This window comes from Thalassophryne amazonica, chromosome 10 (genome assembly GCF_902500255.1).
Source record: "Thalassophryne amazonica chromosome 10, fThaAma1.1, whole genome shotgun sequence".
In the NCBI taxonomy this organism is placed as follows: domain Eukaryota; kingdom Metazoa; phylum Chordata; class Actinopteri; order Batrachoidiformes; family Batrachoididae; genus Thalassophryne; species Thalassophryne amazonica.
Window position 1 is genome coordinate 89,889,135 of NC_047112.1, and position 17,190 is coordinate 89,906,324.

The 17,190-nt window shown below is 40.7% G+C and overlaps 1 protein-coding gene across 1 annotated transcript in view; it reads right to left on the reverse strand.

Moving 5' to 3' along the window:
- Window positions 1-9,081, reverse strand: part of rabggta (Rab geranylgeranyltransferase subunit alpha) — a 46,541-nt gene extending 37,460 nt beyond the window's left edge. Inside the window, exons 1-9 of the mRNA XM_034180478.1 lie at window positions 8,962-9,081; window positions 8,671-8,711; window positions 8,462-8,572; window positions 6,214-6,338; window positions 5,909-6,096; window positions 5,458-5,715; window positions 5,208-5,291; window positions 4,963-5,045; window positions 3,842-3,937 (exon numbers count right to left, since the gene is read on the reverse strand). Of these exons, the coding sequence (XP_034036369.1) occupies window positions 3,842-3,937; window positions 4,963-5,045; window positions 5,208-5,291; window positions 5,458-5,715; window positions 5,909-6,096; window positions 6,214-6,338; window positions 8,462-8,572; window positions 8,671-8,673 (948 nt within the window). The 5' untranslated portion in view covers window positions 8,674-8,711; window positions 8,962-9,081. The remainder of the gene's footprint in view (window positions 1-3,841; window positions 3,938-4,962; window positions 5,046-5,207; window positions 5,292-5,457; window positions 5,716-5,908; window positions 6,097-6,213; window positions 6,339-8,461; window positions 8,573-8,670; window positions 8,712-8,961) is intronic.
- Window positions 9,082-17,190: the final 8,109 nt, after the last annotated feature.

Genomic DNA, 17,190 nt, shown 5'->3' on the forward strand with positions numbered 1-17,190 from the left:
TTTGTCTGAATAGCCGCTGCGGACGGCGCGCGTTGCTTTATCAACATTTTTTCTGGACCTGTGAGGGATATCCGAGTGGACACTATTCGAGAAATTAAGCTGGTTTTCGGTGAAAAGTTTAACGGCTGATGAGAGATTATGGGGTGTTTCTGTCGCTGTAAGGACTTCCCACGGAGCGGGACGTCGCGCAGCGCTTCCAGGCGCCGTCGTCGGCCTGTTTCGACCTGAAAACATCCTAATTTAAGGCTTAATTCACCCAGGACGTGGTGAGAGAACAGAGAAGATTCAGAACAGGCCGGCATGAGGACTTTATGCGGACATTCCACTGTTTAAGGACATTTTGTAATGAAAGACGTGCGCGCAAATTTGCCGAGTCGTTTCTGTGACGACTCGGCGAATCTGTGTGCGCCGCGACAGGAAAAACACCTCCGTGTTGAAAACCATTTGTAAAATTCAGGCGGCTTTTGATGGCTTTCAACAAGTGAGTAACTGAGAATTTGTTTAACAGCTTGGGCATGTTCCAACTTGCCCGTTAAGGTTTCCAACGGAGGTGTTTTTCCTGTCGCGACCCCCCCCACGGTCGGGTCCGGCCCGACATGCGACTCTGCCCGCACGTTCTTTCATTACAAAATCTCCGTCCGAATAAACTCCTCATGCCGACTTCTTCTGAAAGTTCTCTGTTCTCTGACGACTTACTGGGTCAACAGAGCCTGAAATGTGGAAGTTTTCAACTTGAAACGGCGAGACGCTGCCGTCTCAAAGCGCAGATCGCCATCAGGCGCCGTGGGCCGTCCTTAAAGCGACACTACCAGACCAAAATCTCTCAGCCGTTAAATTTTTTACCGAAAACCAGCTGAATTTATCGAATCGTGTCCACTCAGTTGTGCCTTACAGTTTTTGAAAAAAATTTTGATCAAACAAAGCAGCAGTCTCTGAACCATTCCTAAAAAATTAAAAAAACGACGAGAGGGTGGACCACTCCTCACTCAAAGACTTCCCACAGGCGAATGACGTAACCGACAGGCGTGAAAAAACTCTCGCATGCCCACGAGGGTTCAAGCATGTCTGATGTAATCACACGGGATTCAAATCCATATGGTTTTTGAAAAAAATAATAAGGTCCGTTACTTTTATCACAGACCTCGTATTTTCATATTTTATTCATGTATGTGCAGTACACTGAAGAGCTGACGTCAGTTAAAGTCCCCCGGCCAGAAACTCCTGTTCATGTTGTGCGTAATGCACTTCTGTTGTGCTGTGAATCTTTGCAAAGCCTTTGTGTTGGTCTGAAGATGCAACAGGCACATTATCAGATTAAAATGCAACATGTGCTGTAAGCTATATTTGTTCATATAGTCTATGACAGCAAGTGTTTTTCAAATTGAAAGGCTTTTTGATGCAACCATCTGTTTAATGAGTGCAAGTGGGTTTTTTTGTTGTTGTTGTTGCATTTGTTTGTTTGACTGAATATGAAAGTGTTGTGGTCAGACACCATAGTTTCTGCACTGAAGTCTGGAATATGAAGGTAGCCTACACTGAATAATTGTAGTTTAATCATTACATCTGCCAAGCAGGCAATGTTGTCAGTGCTGTGTGTCTTTTTGTCACATAACAGATTTTTGAAATTGGCAGGGTATGATCCAAGGAGGAATCCATTACCTTGTGGAGTGGCTCCAATTAAAGGGGGGGGGGAATTTTTTTTTCCACTTTAATATTGTGAGCGAATGCATTTTTCAACATTTTCATGATGCAATCAAATCCACAACATTTGAATTGTTATCTGCACAAGAGAATGGATTCCTGTTGGTGCACTTCCAGTGTAGGCAGTGGCGTGCACTCTGAGTGCCATTCCAGCATTTGTAATGAATTTTTGCATCTTTGCTTCATGCCTTAAACAAAGCCAGTGAAGGCTTGACAGCCTTGGAAACAAACTTAGGGTTACAACATTCTGTTCTGATGTCATAGTGTCTTGTCTTTAAAGTGATAACTGTGTTTATTCCGATGCATTCTCTGTAAAATCACTGAGTGGAGGAGCTGCAGCTGCACTTCATGAACGCAGACTGTTAAAAACAGCCTCATGTGGGGTTGCAGAATGTGGCCTTTCCACATTGATTTCCTCAAAAGCCACAATGATAAATCTGCTGTGTGGCCTGTTGTTGAGAAGATGAAAACTGACTGAATCCAATAAGAATCAGCCTGATAAAAGTGTTTTTTGGAATAGTCAGTTGATTCACTAAAAAAAAAAAAAAAAAAAAAAAAAAAAAAAAAAAAAAGTGCGCGCTACCTCTCACTTTGTCTGTGAGGTGGAGCGAGCAGCCAGTGTCTGCTGCTGGGATCAATACACGGCGCTGTATGTTTTTAAAACAACACATGAAAACACTGCTTCACTTTAACTTCGCAAGAAGTCTCTTTGAGACCATCAACAACGCACGTCAGTCCTTTATTTCACAATTATGACAGTTTTTGGAGCAAGCAGCAGCCCCGCAGCAGGGGGAGCAGAGTTTTTTTTTTTTTTTCTTTTTTTACATGCGCGCGTGAGCGAATCGTCCGTGAAGATTATTTTATTTACTAACTACACAGATGTATAATAAAGCAAATGGTGACTGGTTTCTAAACACTATTATGACAGAGTTTTTGGAGGTAGCAGCAGCCCCGCAAGAGGGGGAGCAGAGTTTTTTTTTTTTATATTGTTTACATGTGCACGCGTGAACGGGACAGGAGGTCCTCAAACTGGGTCCTGCAGAGGCGGAAGGACCGCTGAAATCAGCCGTCCTGCAGACGCAGCTCCTGCGGCAAATAATGATACTCCCCGAATTAGGAACATCTCATGACGTTTGTCAGCTTTCCACAACAACTCGCTCCATGTGATCAAGGTCCATCATGTTAACTTGACTGACAACCGGAGGCGGTGAGCGGAATGGAAGCTCCTCCTATTTGATGACGCACTGGGCAAATTTTCGCAGCAAAAGCAGAATGACACACCAGGCAATGGTGGCACGTCCGTCGCCACACGACCAATGCAGATTTGTGGCGTCTGGTCGCACCCGGTGTGAACGCAGCATAAGATTGATTTTGACTGATTCTGCCCACTGAATTGAGCGCACACAGCCAAACTGGCTGAAATGCGACAGCTATGGCCAGAAGATTCTGTGAGATCACGTTCTCATGTTAACTCTTGAAATCCAGTACCTATATTTTCAGATGATTTCCATCTTTCTGGCAGTCTACAGATACAAAAGTAATTTTTTTCTCAAATATATTGAGCCCAAACATGCTAAAATAAAGGTCAAAATGGTCTCCACACTGGCCCTGGCTGACTCTCCAGCAGGCACCAGACCCCAGTAAATTTTTAGGATTTCTCACACTCATGCTGCTGAATTTTTTCAGTGGAAGTATTTATCCAAAAAGGGTGATAAATATAATTATTTTTGTTATCTTCTCAACCAACAATGGAGATACCCTCATCTCTGTTAAGAAGAAGAAGAAAAAAATGTAATTATAAAATCAAATTAGTTTTTCTCCTTTTCATGATTTCGACAAAGGCAGCTTTATAACTCACTGATATTGTTCATATTGCAACTGAATACAACTATTAAGCATTTTACTTTAATAAACAAATTTACACCTTTTCATTCAGAACCACAGGCAAAAGTTCCTCATTTTCATTACTTATTATTTTTAAAAATACAAAGCAAAGTAATATTTATCCTTTTGTGAGTGTTTTGTTTTTTTCTGAGCTGAAAAATTATCCAATCGGCCACCCCCACCTCACTATACAGAATTCAAGCCAACATCAGCACCTGTGTTACGACTTACATAGTGTCACAACAGAAAAGGATACCAAGACAGGGCTGTGATTATAGCGTGGGTGAACACTCCTCCACTCTACTTGCTGGATCTGACCATCAAGCACCAGCTGAAGACCAACACCCCGTCCCTAACACAACAAAGGAATGAAGAAAAGTCAGTGAGCAAATTCCAGCCACCGTGTAGAAGTGAAAACATGAGGTTTAGTCCATGAGTCAGTCATCAATTTTGACCTAATCAATACCACTTAAGGGGACTAAATGACACTTACAATCCAGCCTCAGTGTACCATGGCTTACCCAAAAATGTATTATAGCTATCCCAGGGTGGTAGCTGTAGCCAGGTAGGGGTCAATGAAGGGTTACACAGAGGTCAAAATTTAAAAATACTCCAATCATGTTGAAAACTATACCGCATTATTTGTCTGATCATAATGATTCCAAAAAGGAATTATGGGGTAAAAACAGCAAAAATGGTGACAAAAGTCCGTTTCAGTTTGTACAGGGGTCAAAAGTTTAAAGTGGCTCCAATTTCAGTAAAAACAGTTATGCGAATCATTGGTTGAAATAAAAGGATTAATAAATGGAATAGTTTTGACCAAGTTGAATGCTTAGGTTCCAAAGTAAAAGGTCAAATAAGGTCGACGTACACTGTGACATATGTTACCCTGTAACATGATAACTACATATAACAAATAGTGAAAACTATTTCTTTTATAAAACCCTATTAACTCAACCAATAATTTGCATCACTTCTTACCAAAACTGGAGCAAGTTTAACTTTTGACCCCTGTCCAAACTGAAACGGACCTTTGTCAACATTTTTGCTGTTTTTACACCAGAAATCCACTGAATTCAGTCATAGTTAGTCCAACCATACCTTTTTGCAATAGTTACAATCAGACAACAAATGCGGTATATTTCTGAATATAATTGCAGCACTTTCAAATTTTGACCTCTGTAATTCTTCATTGACCCCTACCTGGCTACAACTACAAATGGCTATCATACATTTTTGTGTAGGTCATGGCACACTGAGGCTGGATTCAAAGTGTTGTTTAGTCCGCTTAAGCGGTACCGAAAATCTGCTTGGCCCATGGACTAGTTAAGACACAAAGTAAATATTTGTATAATGACAGTAATTGAAGATTCATACATTGACAGGCCGAGAGAAGGCAACAGCCACTCTCTCCTCTTCTCGACTGACATAGACACAGCTTATCATCTCTTCACGATCTGCTGTTAGAAGGACCAAGAAAAATGTTGTGTACAACTTATGTTTGATAAATAAATACAGAAAAGCTTTGATAATGTTTGCATGCTCAAACAGGACAAAAATAAAGTCAAATGTACCTCCATATGTACTCATACATGAAAACAAACGATTACACATCGGCATACCTCTGCCTAGCAACCAGCGATAATAGAACCAAGCACTTTGGTCATTGGGGTCAGTGAAGAAGGCATTCTGCACAAGTTCATATTCTGAAAATAAAAAAGATCATTTTGAATTGGCAAACTCAGTCTTGTACATAAAAACAGCTCAAGTGCACGCGGAATGCTCAGACAGCTTGCACAACAATACTGCCCTCTGTTGTTTTCATTGGCATACAGCAGACAATAACAACATTTTGTGTGTCATGAAGTTAACCTTTGAGTAGCTGTTGTTCACACACTCGATGAGAGTGGATTTGCGGAGATGTTGGAGGGGAGGAATGGGGAGGCTTATGACAAGGCGATGGGTTCTCTGGGGACTCTGGGTGGAGGAGTGGCAGTAAGGTACTGCGGTAGTGCCAGCTGGAGTAATTGGAAAAATTGGAACCAATAAGACGGTCAGTAAATTCCAACTCTTGATCCACGGGCACACCAGACATCTTCACAACCATCCGGCGGTAGTCCCAACAGTGAACTGGTTAAAATGAAAGAATATGTTGGAATTAAAGGGTGAACATTAAAGCATGGAAACAGTACAGTGACATACGTATAATAACTCATACATTACAAGAACACACAGAAGCATTAACTGACTCCTTTCCCCAACTGTTTTTGACCACTAAATCCTCTTATTTTTATTTTTTTTAAACTACGAGTACACCACTCACAATTGCGTTCATCCAGGCTAAGGCAGCGATTGCAGAGGAGCAGCTCCTTGGCCCAATCTGGCTGAGGCAGGCGGGCAGAGACCCAACCTCTGTGGTGCCAGCTGCCATAGGACTTTGGATTCACCTTCAAACAAGTCTCTAAAAATGACAGCTCGGCCTCATAAATCTTTTGCATGTCATCCATTTCCCTGAAGCAGAAATTAATAAACAAAAATCATCCTTCTTCTGTTGTACTGAGATGGCTTAGCCATGCAAAAAAAAAATGGGATATTACTTTTGCTACAATGAGGAAAATACAAACCAACCTCACAGTGTCCAGGTGCATGAGGATCTCTCTTCTGTAGTTCCACAGGGTTCCAAAGTCAGGATTAGAAGAAAGCAGCTGTTGAGTCAACTGGAGGGCCTCATCATCACAAACGCCCTCCTTCCTCTGACCACACAGGACAAAGTAAAGCAGACACACCTGGTCATTCTTCTACATGCAGAGCTCTATAAAGTATATAGAGAAGAATGAAACCAAATAATTTGTGACAAGCATTAATTTACAGAGAATAAGTACAACCACAAAAATGAAAATCCTTCTCTGTGCCACTCCACCATGAAACTGCAACTGGTGGTGCAACATGTAAAAGTTGCACGTCACGATGCACAATTTTTTCCAGTCACAGCCGCAGAAGCATTTATTTCCTTCCAGACTGTTAGGAGTGTCTTGGATTCCCTCACTTGTCTCATTCTTGCCTAGTAACTCAGTTTTTGAGAAATGCCTACTTCAGACAGATTTACCATGCAGCACCGTACTGTTCACATTTCTTTACACTTGCTGTTAATTAAATCCAAGACATATTCAGTGACTTGGAAATATTCGTGCATCCATCTCCTGACGTGTGCAAAGACTTCTAATACTGCATTGAGTTTGTCCAATTATTTATAGTCTCTGAAAATGGTAATTCCTCAACAGGTAAACCCGAATTAAAGGTGCAAATCTACACTACAAGCACATTTTGATGCTTCATTTAGACTTCACTGAAGTGATGTACAGAGGCAAAATTACAAAAATGGTATCACTATCGAAATATGGATATAACTGACTACACCAAGTCAAGTCAAACCTCGAGTCTGGGAGCATCCACAATATGGATGACAACCGCCCAGGCAGACAACCAGTCCATAACCACTGCATTATCTGACACAGCTAGGTGAAACGTGGGCAACGCCTTGACCATCTCCAGCCACTGGGGTCCTCAACTCCCGTCGAGATGAGGTGCGTCACGCTACTATGCATGCGTGCGCATATCGCTCTACCCCGGACTTGAAAACGTCACCTGTCGAGATGAGGTGGCTCGCGCAACTGCACATGGGGAGATGATGTAACTCGCTCAACATGCAACTGCGCATGCGCATTTTTTTTTTTTGGCAAAGTTTTTTTTTTTATTAATTGTATTCAGTGTATTTATAGCCTAGTAAGTAAAACATTTTCTGTATTTTACATTAGGAGCATAAATGTATGTATATGTATATTTTGCCTGTTGAAATAAGCTAACTCCAGGTTAAAAATACTTATCGTTTTATAGTGAGTAGATTTTATACATTACTACGTTCGGATGAACAATTTATACATTTACTTTCCCATCAAAATAAGCGAACTTCGTCAAGTATTTTTGTCAGTGCACACATATGCAGTTATGCGAGGAACCTCATCTCGACGACGCACCTCATCTCGACAGAACACCGGTGTCACGGTCTGAGATTACCACCAGTCTGAATTTACCAGGTAAAATTAGACTGTAGCAGCCACAGTCTGAACTTACCATCTTGGTATATTGAGACTTGTGTGTTATTGACCCTGGTCCAAATTTGCCAAGCAAATATATTATATAATTTTTTAAATTGGAACCACAAGTAAATCCTGTCACTTTCTATTGATGCTTATTGATTTAACCATTATAATTCTGGTTACTAGTTACCTAGCTAGTCTGAAATTTCCAGCCTGCAAGTCTGAATTTATGTCCCACTTCAAGTTTTCTGAATCGAAATTGTGTGTGGAAAATGCAGTTATTTCAAAATACATCTGCTCGGTTGAAGATCGCCGCAAGAAATGGTAAATCTAGACCTCCCGGAAGTTGACCGTGAAAAAAAAATCGATTTGCGCATGCGCTTGGTAAAATGAGACCGGCGCAAACTCAGACCACAACACTGGCACCAATGTGCTCGATGACGCTCAGAAAAACACACCACATGGCCAAAATGTTTAAGATGATGCTCCCTCACAATGCAAGCGATGGTCATCATTTTAGTCTCAATAATTACTGTTATGCATGTAAGTACCAACCTGTTTTGGCTTCATTTGTGATGTAAATGCACTTCTCTAAAGAACTGCACCACTATCAATAGGTAAACAAATGCAAGCGGGCAAGTAATGCTAAATTACACAAAATCCTGAACTCCCTTGAATTTAAAACGATGTTGCATACAGTCTCTGATGTTTTGTACTTTTTTATACACTTCTTCAAGCTGGCCATTTTCACATGCAGTGTGTGATATCTTTTCAAATACCTTAGAAAAGCAAGCATCCCGTGCGGCCACATACATCTTCAGTTTCTTCTCTCGCTCCTTTCTTTTCTCCTCCTCTTGCTGAGCTGTAGTTTTTACCTTCACTCTGCCATGCTGAGCAAAGAGAAAAGGGAGGTGCAGAATTATTTATTTGCTGAACAGAATCTGATAGAGTTCATCTTCAAAACAGCAAGAGGAAATGAACCCTTTACCATCCTTTCTGCTTCTGACTGAAACTTCTCTGCAAATCAGTCTGAAATCACACATAATACTGTGGGTTATTTAAGCCTGAGCAACATTCATATCACGAAGTGGAAGAAAAATTCTGACAGAATCCTCTGAGGCCTGAACCAGAACAGCTCATCAGTAAATTTAACACTAGAGAGGAAAAATGTGGAGATATTTAGCGAATTAGCATTGCAACAAGAACAACACCACAAGATATTAGTCTCACATTACACACAGAATAGAAGAATAATTGTCTACAAAATTGAATCACTTACCTGCCAAATCTGCCGCCTTTTCAAACTTGAATTACTGTCTAATTTTCAAACTGCAGTTTCTTTTGTCATGTCACTGACAAGAATCCCAACGACTACAAGTTTGACTTCCGTCTCATTAAATCTACGTCACTGAGATGCCTTCCATGGTTCCACCCACAGGTGATGGTTCGATAGTGATATTCTGTCGCCCTCTAGTGGTGAGTAAAAGCGACAGCAGACCTAAACAAACGGAACAGGCTCTCAAGAGTTACATATATGAAAGCTGTACATTTAAGTACAGTATTTCTTGTTGTAAAGGTTAAAATAAGCTGTACTCACATCTACAAACTTTTTTTAAGAGAAAGTTGTTTTTTTTTTAAGTTGCCGTTGTTTTACTGCCTCCACTTTCTAAATAAGTAACCAGAAGCATTAACGATAGGAGCATGAATAAATATATTTGTATTAATATATCATTAAATATAACATCCAGATGTTTACTTGACAGAAACTGGACTTCTTGTTCTTATATATCTATACACACACACACACACACACACACACACACACACACACACACACACACACACACACACACACACACACACATATATATATGTGTGTGTGTGTGTGTGGGTGTGTGGGTGTGCACTAAGAAAAGAAGTGCACTGAAGGGAAAAATGTTGTTTTATATTTTTATTGTATTTCATGAACACATGTTTCATATGAGTTGCTGTGGAGTGATATTTTTGTACAATTTATTTAAGAAAAAACCTTAGACATGACAATCTATGTGAAAAATTGTTTTGTTCCTGTTCTATTATTTGTGATCAAAAACCTTTATTATGATAATCAAGTAGTTTCTATTTACCTGTTCTGTCTTGGGTTCTAACTCATTAATAATCCAAAGGTTAAAAAAAATCAAAAAAGCACTTAACAGTCATGAAAATTCATTTAGATTTAGCAGTTTGTTGAAGCATTTACCTTAATTGTTAAAAAGTATCAGTATTGGTAACCTTGATACGGCCCTGTATTTACTTAATATCGGGTCGATACCAAATCGCACACCTCTAAGAGAAACAAACGCACCAGTGCCAACCACAAAGCTGCTGTATTGCCCTGCATAAAGCAAGATTTCCTCAAAAACGGAATGATATGCTACAGACTAAAGACCCTCAATATGTGTTAAGGAGTTGCATTGCTTAGTGGCTGTGATTGACATTTTTTCCTCTTGCTTTATCAGTCAGAACTTTATATATGGTGGAGTGGCTCAGGGGCAACTGATAAAAACTCTACACCTGAAATGCAAGATCCAGTTTAGGGGACTCTAAAGGCAAAGGTTCTGTGGTCTGTGCTTTTTGGCCATGAAACTAAAAACCATGATTTGTACACCAGCTAAACACTGCACATTATCATACATGCATCATCTCACTTGTGAAGCATAATGCTGGTGGCACCATGCCCTGGGAGGTTTGTCAGCTGTAGATAGTTTTTACGAGCCTTGCTCCCATGGGGGTCACCTACCCTGCACATTTTCCAACTCTAATTGCACTGCTGATTAGTTAGGTCTGGTATCTGTCAGCCCTTTATTGGCTGAACACACTGCCCTCAGTTAATAAGCTGTGAGGAGAGCAGGTAAAAAGAAGCATGCAGGTGAAGTGATCTCCAGGGTTAGTAATGGGAGGGAAGCAGGATGCAGTCTGCAAGAAACCTTTGTAGCATGTAAGGGGGAAAAAAACTGCAGTAGGAATTGTATTCAAGTTCATTCATTCATTTTCTGTGCTTTCCCAGGTCCAGGCCACAGTGGAAGTAGACCAAGCAGCTCATCCCACACTTCCCTATCCTCAGCCACATCCTGTAACTCTTCCTGAGGGATCCCAATGCATTCCCAATCCATTTGGGAAATATAATCCCTCCAGCATGGCCTGGATCTTCCCCAGGGCCTCCTCTTGACTGGACGAGCCCTAGTAAGACACCAAGGGGGCATCCAAGGTTCGGCTTCTCCTTTTCGCTCAAAGTTACCACAGCAGATTTGATATGGATATGAGTGTTAATTCGGCACAGGTTTCACACCTGGTGCTCTTCCTGATGCAACCCCACATGACATGAAGAGTGGGCACGGATGGTCTTGAAGCAGGAACCATCTGCTCGGGAAACAAGTGCACTAACTGCTTAGCCGAAACGCTGCTTGCTATTCAACCAGGGCATTCAAGTTGTATTCAGAAATCTGATGTTGGTTCTGATATTGGACAGTTAAAACATGCCGGAATGTTCCATGACGCACACCCAAATGTTCTCAGACCACTTAATGTTGCAAACTGGATTTAACTTAGCTGCTTTGCATGCAGTGTAACTGATAAAAACAAGTGTTTCATATCTGTCTGGGATGAATGAGGGTGCCTGATGGAATGTTCCATTTTTGCTTATCACGCTGACACAAACACGTTTGTCACAAAGTTTTGACATGACACATGCTGCTTGAACAAACAACACAATCATGTCACCCCCTTACCACAACGATGCACAAGTATTGCAGCCAATCACACAGTTCCACTGATACACAACAGCAGGGAAAAGACCGCCCACCTGGGGGCAGGTTGGTTGCAGAAATAAGGACAGCTCAGCCCTAATGTGGGGGGCTCTTCTGTATGTATGTGAGGTCTTCTTCTGGAAGGCCCCTGTGCTGTCTTAGTGACTCTGTTCTCAGTATAGGCATCTCTTAATACAACATCTGTTTGTTTTTTAAAGTCCATCTCCTGTCAGTTACTGAGTTCGTTCACCACATAAAATTAGTGGGTGGGGTTCAGGCAGGTGGAAAAACCCCAACAAATAATCAGAGAAAAAATATGAAACACATTAAGAAACAAAACAGTAATTGGATTTAGAAGGGAAGAGGGGCTTTTAGTTGAATACATTCAACAAAATTTGTCCTGTCCATTTAACCCATTCAAATTACAGTTACACGCAATCCAACCACTAGGAGCAGTGGGCAGCCACAGAGCAGGGCCCAGGGACCAACTCCAGATGCAGAGACGCTGCCTTGATCAGGGACAGAAAAAGAGCAGACCCTAAATAGGCATGTTATAGTGGGAGGAAACCCACGCAGACACAGGGAGAACATGCAAACTTCACATGGAAAGGCCCAGGTTGGAAACGAGCCCAGGACCTTTTTGCTGTGAGGCAACAGTGCTAACCACTAACCCACCCACAGTTTGGCAACTATTAACCATATTTCAATTTCTGTGCATATCCAGAAACAATGTATTTGTAGAAAGAATGTATTTGTGGAGAAAATGATGACATCATCCCATTGTAGTTTGTTTCGCAAGTGGTCAGTTATGTTCCAGTGTTTAAGTGATAACTCCTGGACTTCCTCTTTCAGTTTTAAACACTTTTACTCTTGTTATTTTGGCTGCCCTGATTGCTGATGGTTGCTACAGTGAATCGACATTTGGGGTTGGCACCAGTTTTACACCAGATCACCTTTCTGGCACATCTCCAGCTGCACCTGGAGAAACATACACAGCTCCTGGTGTTCCAAAGCAAATCGAACAGCCAAGTACTAATTGCAGAGCTGCACAGCTGCAGCAGCTTTATTTTTATTTATTTTTTTTATTTCTTTTTTTTACTCAGCTTCATAAAAAATTAGTCATTCAGGTTTTTGTTTCTTTTTTGTCATCTAAGAGACAGGCAAGACAAATAAAAATATGACAGTTTGGAGAATGTAATAAAAACATAATTACAAGAAAATACATTTAGTGCAATATATTACGACTGGATGCAAGAGCATTAAACTGGTTCTGATTTTTATTTATTTATTTGAGTTCAGGACACACAGCATGTTTAACATTCACTTACATGTCCGGGTGAAATCTTGTTTGATTACATGATGAATTTGTGCGAATCACTTTTCACTAGATTCATTTAAAGCACAACAAACATAAAGTAATTTAATTTTCTTAATTCAGTGAAGCACTTAATAGGATCTAAGCTGTTAAATACCCATCAGCTCCACCACAAGCTCGAAAACTGCACAGAGCTCAGTAACGCCACACCCACATTTCAAAGGAGCAGGCATGGAGAGAAAATGTTGCTCTGCCTTTTCAACGGTAACAAGTCAAGATCATTAACAGCAATAAAATATATGAACTCATGCCCATAAAGGCAGCCAATTTCCAATATTTCTCTTTAATTTAACCTTTATTTAACCAGATTAGTCCCACTGAGGTCAAGATCTCTTTTGCAAGGGAGACCTGGGGAATTCTAAAGGTTCCAATTCACCTAACCTGCATGTCATTAAATAACATATTAATATATGTTAATATAATAACATGGGGCCAGAAATTTGACCATATCCTCTCATCTTGATCATTGAATGATCCTAACCAAAATCAGATCACTCATTCCCATCTGTAGGCCCACCATACCGGCAAAAGTAAAATAAATAAATAAATAAAAAAATCAGATGGTTGACATCAAGGTGATCACAACACATCACATGAGCAACAGTGTCTACAGCATGATGTCATAATACACTAAAAAAACTGACTCATTGGATTGGATTTCCATCTAATAAATATATGTAGCCCCAACTCAAATAAAGCGCATCCATACAAGATAATTCAATTAAATTTAGTTGAGACTACATATATTTATTAGGTGGAAATTGTTGGAGTGTATAACCTAATACCTTGTGGAGTTTCTACCTTTTCACATGTTGGGGCGGACCTTTTACCACGGTATTTAACTGAAAACCCAAGACATCAACCTCCTGGTTGGAGCGGAAATGTTTACTTCTGTCAAATACCTGTGAACCCAAACATCAACATGTGAACAGCAAAACTATTTACCTTAGGACACACACCCCGCGTGTCCACTGATGCGAAATAAGAAGTCAGTCTCAATTTATAATGTACATTGTCCCGGAAGACAGACCTCTTACGCGGGAATTTATTAACAAATTATTATTCAAACAAACAGAGTGAGTAAAGATAAGTTTACCAGACACAGAATTCTGTGGATCCATTCGGCTGGCTCCTCCTAATGTAATTCTTAGCAAATCACCAGCAGGGGAGAGAGCAGAAAAGACTGACGACTCTCTGACTACAGTACATTTGAAGAGTTCAGATGCAAAACGCAGTAAGTGTTTTTGGTGTTTTTTTTTTCTAAATGGAGAAAAATGCAGTTGAAAATGGATATTTAAAGAAAACCCTATTTGAAAATGCACAGACTTTCATCAATAAAATGAAAACAGTTTGTTCAAATTTTTTCATATTTTGCACACTGGTGGTCCCCTTGACAGCCAACTACATATTGGCTGCAACTAAAAATTTATGGTTTTGGAGATACTGGGTTTTGCATCTGATCTCTTCATTTTTATAATCAGAATCTGTTCTCTGTTGATTGGTCAGAGTCCCATCCATCTTCACGGTCCAGCAGTGGTCTTCTCCCACGGTCCACCCTCTGAACTGTCCCCGTCTCCTTCACATCCTTATCAGCTTGCTTTGGGCCTCCTCGGCATGGTTTCCAATTCAGGTCAACTTGAAATGATACTTCAATTGACATCATTGATAAAGATGATAAAAAATGCCATGTCATGTTTAGGCCATGTGGCTAACTAGGTCAAACTTTAAAGACGTGAAAAGCAGGGCCTTGTGTTAGTGAAACCGCTGCCTGCTGTTTACATCTTTTCACATGATAACAAGATAATGAAAGGTGGTTAGCTTTTACAAGATGTACTTTTGGTGCAGACAAAAGCACAAAAACTTACTTTGCAGATATCAAGAACATATTGACCCAGTGCAAACTTGCTGACAGTCATCACTTTTAACCTCACATAACCCCAGCAGAAATGTAACAGTGTATTAATATGGGTTTTAGAGAGTCTGAAATCAATAAAATTATATGACATATGCATTTCTAAGTAATTTATTAACAATGAGTCAGTTTTTTGAGTGAAACTGTTTTTCAGTTCACATGATCCCTGCCAGAGTGTTCCATGATGTATATCACAAAATGACCAACGCACATCCAAAATGTCCTTGTAACTATCTGATCTCTACCTAACAGCTTTTCAAAATGGCTGAAATATAAAATGTCCTTGTATTTGATAAAAAAACATCTGATCTTTTTATAGCTGTCTAATTGATAAAACCAAAGTATTCGCATCTATTTGGACAGCATGATGGAACACACTCATTTATTGTTTGGCATCAACATACACAAAGACTATAAGATTTTTAGATAACCTTGAATGCATCATGAGCAGACACCCACTTATAACTGCCTACTTCACTTTGAAACCAATCACATAACCGCTGATTCACGACAGGCTAAGGACCACCCACATGGAGCTGGCTGGAGGAACAAAAGTTAGCGTAGATGGGAGATCTGGGATCTTTGTTCTAGGTGCTTGCATGTGATCTGGTTCAGAGACCCCAGCACTGCAGATGACTCTTTGTATCAGTGTTTGAACTTTTTCAATACAAAATCTAAACTTTGAAGTCTGTTTCCTGTCCAGTTCTTTTTGAGATCACTCACCACATAAAAGAACCTAACATCCCAAAATATAACGATTTGTTTCTATGACCAACACCAGCCCATACAGAGTATTGAAGTAAAATGAACTCATAATGGGCACAAAGTCAAACCATGGACAATTATTTTTGTCCATCTCTTCAGTGCAGTGGGACGGGTTCGTCCACCAGCCCGGGGTGTCGACTAATGTGACCAGTCTGTCAGCAATTTTCACCTGCTCTGCCTGACAGCACTCATTCTGACAGGTGGCGAAGGCTTCTTTCTGCAGCAGGATATTTCCTGATGAGCTCTTCACACTGTTTTTTCACCAAGCAAAAATAAGCTGAGCTCCAATAATTTGTATCTGGAACCTAAGAAGAAAACTGTATCACTGACTGTACCCACCTAATGTTACAAAGTCCAACACTCTCATAACTTGATATCCTAAAAGCAATTTTCACAAAGTTGCAACTGTGAGTCACTGTAAAATGAGTCAGTATGGAAGAGCTCAAGTCAACTGTTTATTTTAAAGAATAACTAACTGCTTTCATTTGATTTGTTCTCTGTGTCAATGTGTTTGTCTGTCTACATGTGGCCCTGTGACAGACTGGTGTCCTGTCCAGGGTGTACCCTGCCTCGTGCTCTGTGCCTGCTAGGATAGGCTCCAGCCCCCGCGACCCTTAATTGGACTAAGCGGTTGAAAATGAGTGAGTGAGTGGTTGGTTCTCGGTGATTAGCAGGTCAAGGAGAGGAGTAATGAGTCAGTCAGTCAGTGAGTATTCAGTGGGATCCAGGCTTAAGTTAGTGGGTAATTGTCTTGTTTTCTGGAGTATGTCGCAACAGAGTAAATGTTGCACTTGTCAAAAATGCCTCTTGAAGAGGAAAAACACAAACTGCAATAGAGTATATGTTGCACCTTATTTCTGTGTGTGGAACTCACTTTTTAATACAATGTTTCCCCTGAGGGTGACTTTAAAAGTGGACAGGAACTATGTGCACACTACAGCGTGTGCTGCTACTTAACATAACACCTTTTAAATTCCAAATATAAGCAACATGGGCAAATAAGGCCCATGTTGCAAGTCGTGATTCAGCAGCACAAAAGATACATTAATCTACTGGTTTGTGATGAAAAGCACCTCATTTTCGTCACGGCAGCACGAATTCATTCCAATACATTCCATGATGGCTGCACGAAATTAAAAGTGAAGCAGGGGGGTCGGGGTGGTTATGGCTAGGGAGGGGGGGGGGGGGGGGAGAGAAGTAGGATTAGGTTATGGTTAAGGTAGGGGGTAGGAGTAGGGTTAGTAATAATGAGTTAAAAAAAAAACAGTCACGAAAATTTTATTCATTTTGTGACGGGAGCACGAAAAAGAAACGTTGAGACTGAGCTGGTTAGACAGTATATTTATTGGATATTATTTGATGCAGTCTGAACAAAAGAAATCATCAGACGGCACAAATGGAGAAAGCTGAGTCTATTAGAACAATGAGAAGAACAGCGTTTGGTCCAGGTGGACATTTGGATGCACTGAGTTTGAACCTTTGCTTGTCTCCTTCTGGGATCTCTGTGAGGGAGAGGGAGTTGCTCCATCCTGGGGCGTCGACCACAATGAGATTTCAACCCTCAACCTCTTTGTGCCCTACTTCAGCCTGAACTGTTCGGATTCTTCCACACACAAACTGTTCGGTTCTCAGTATGTTGTTACCAGAGGAGCTCTTACCGGCCCATCTCCA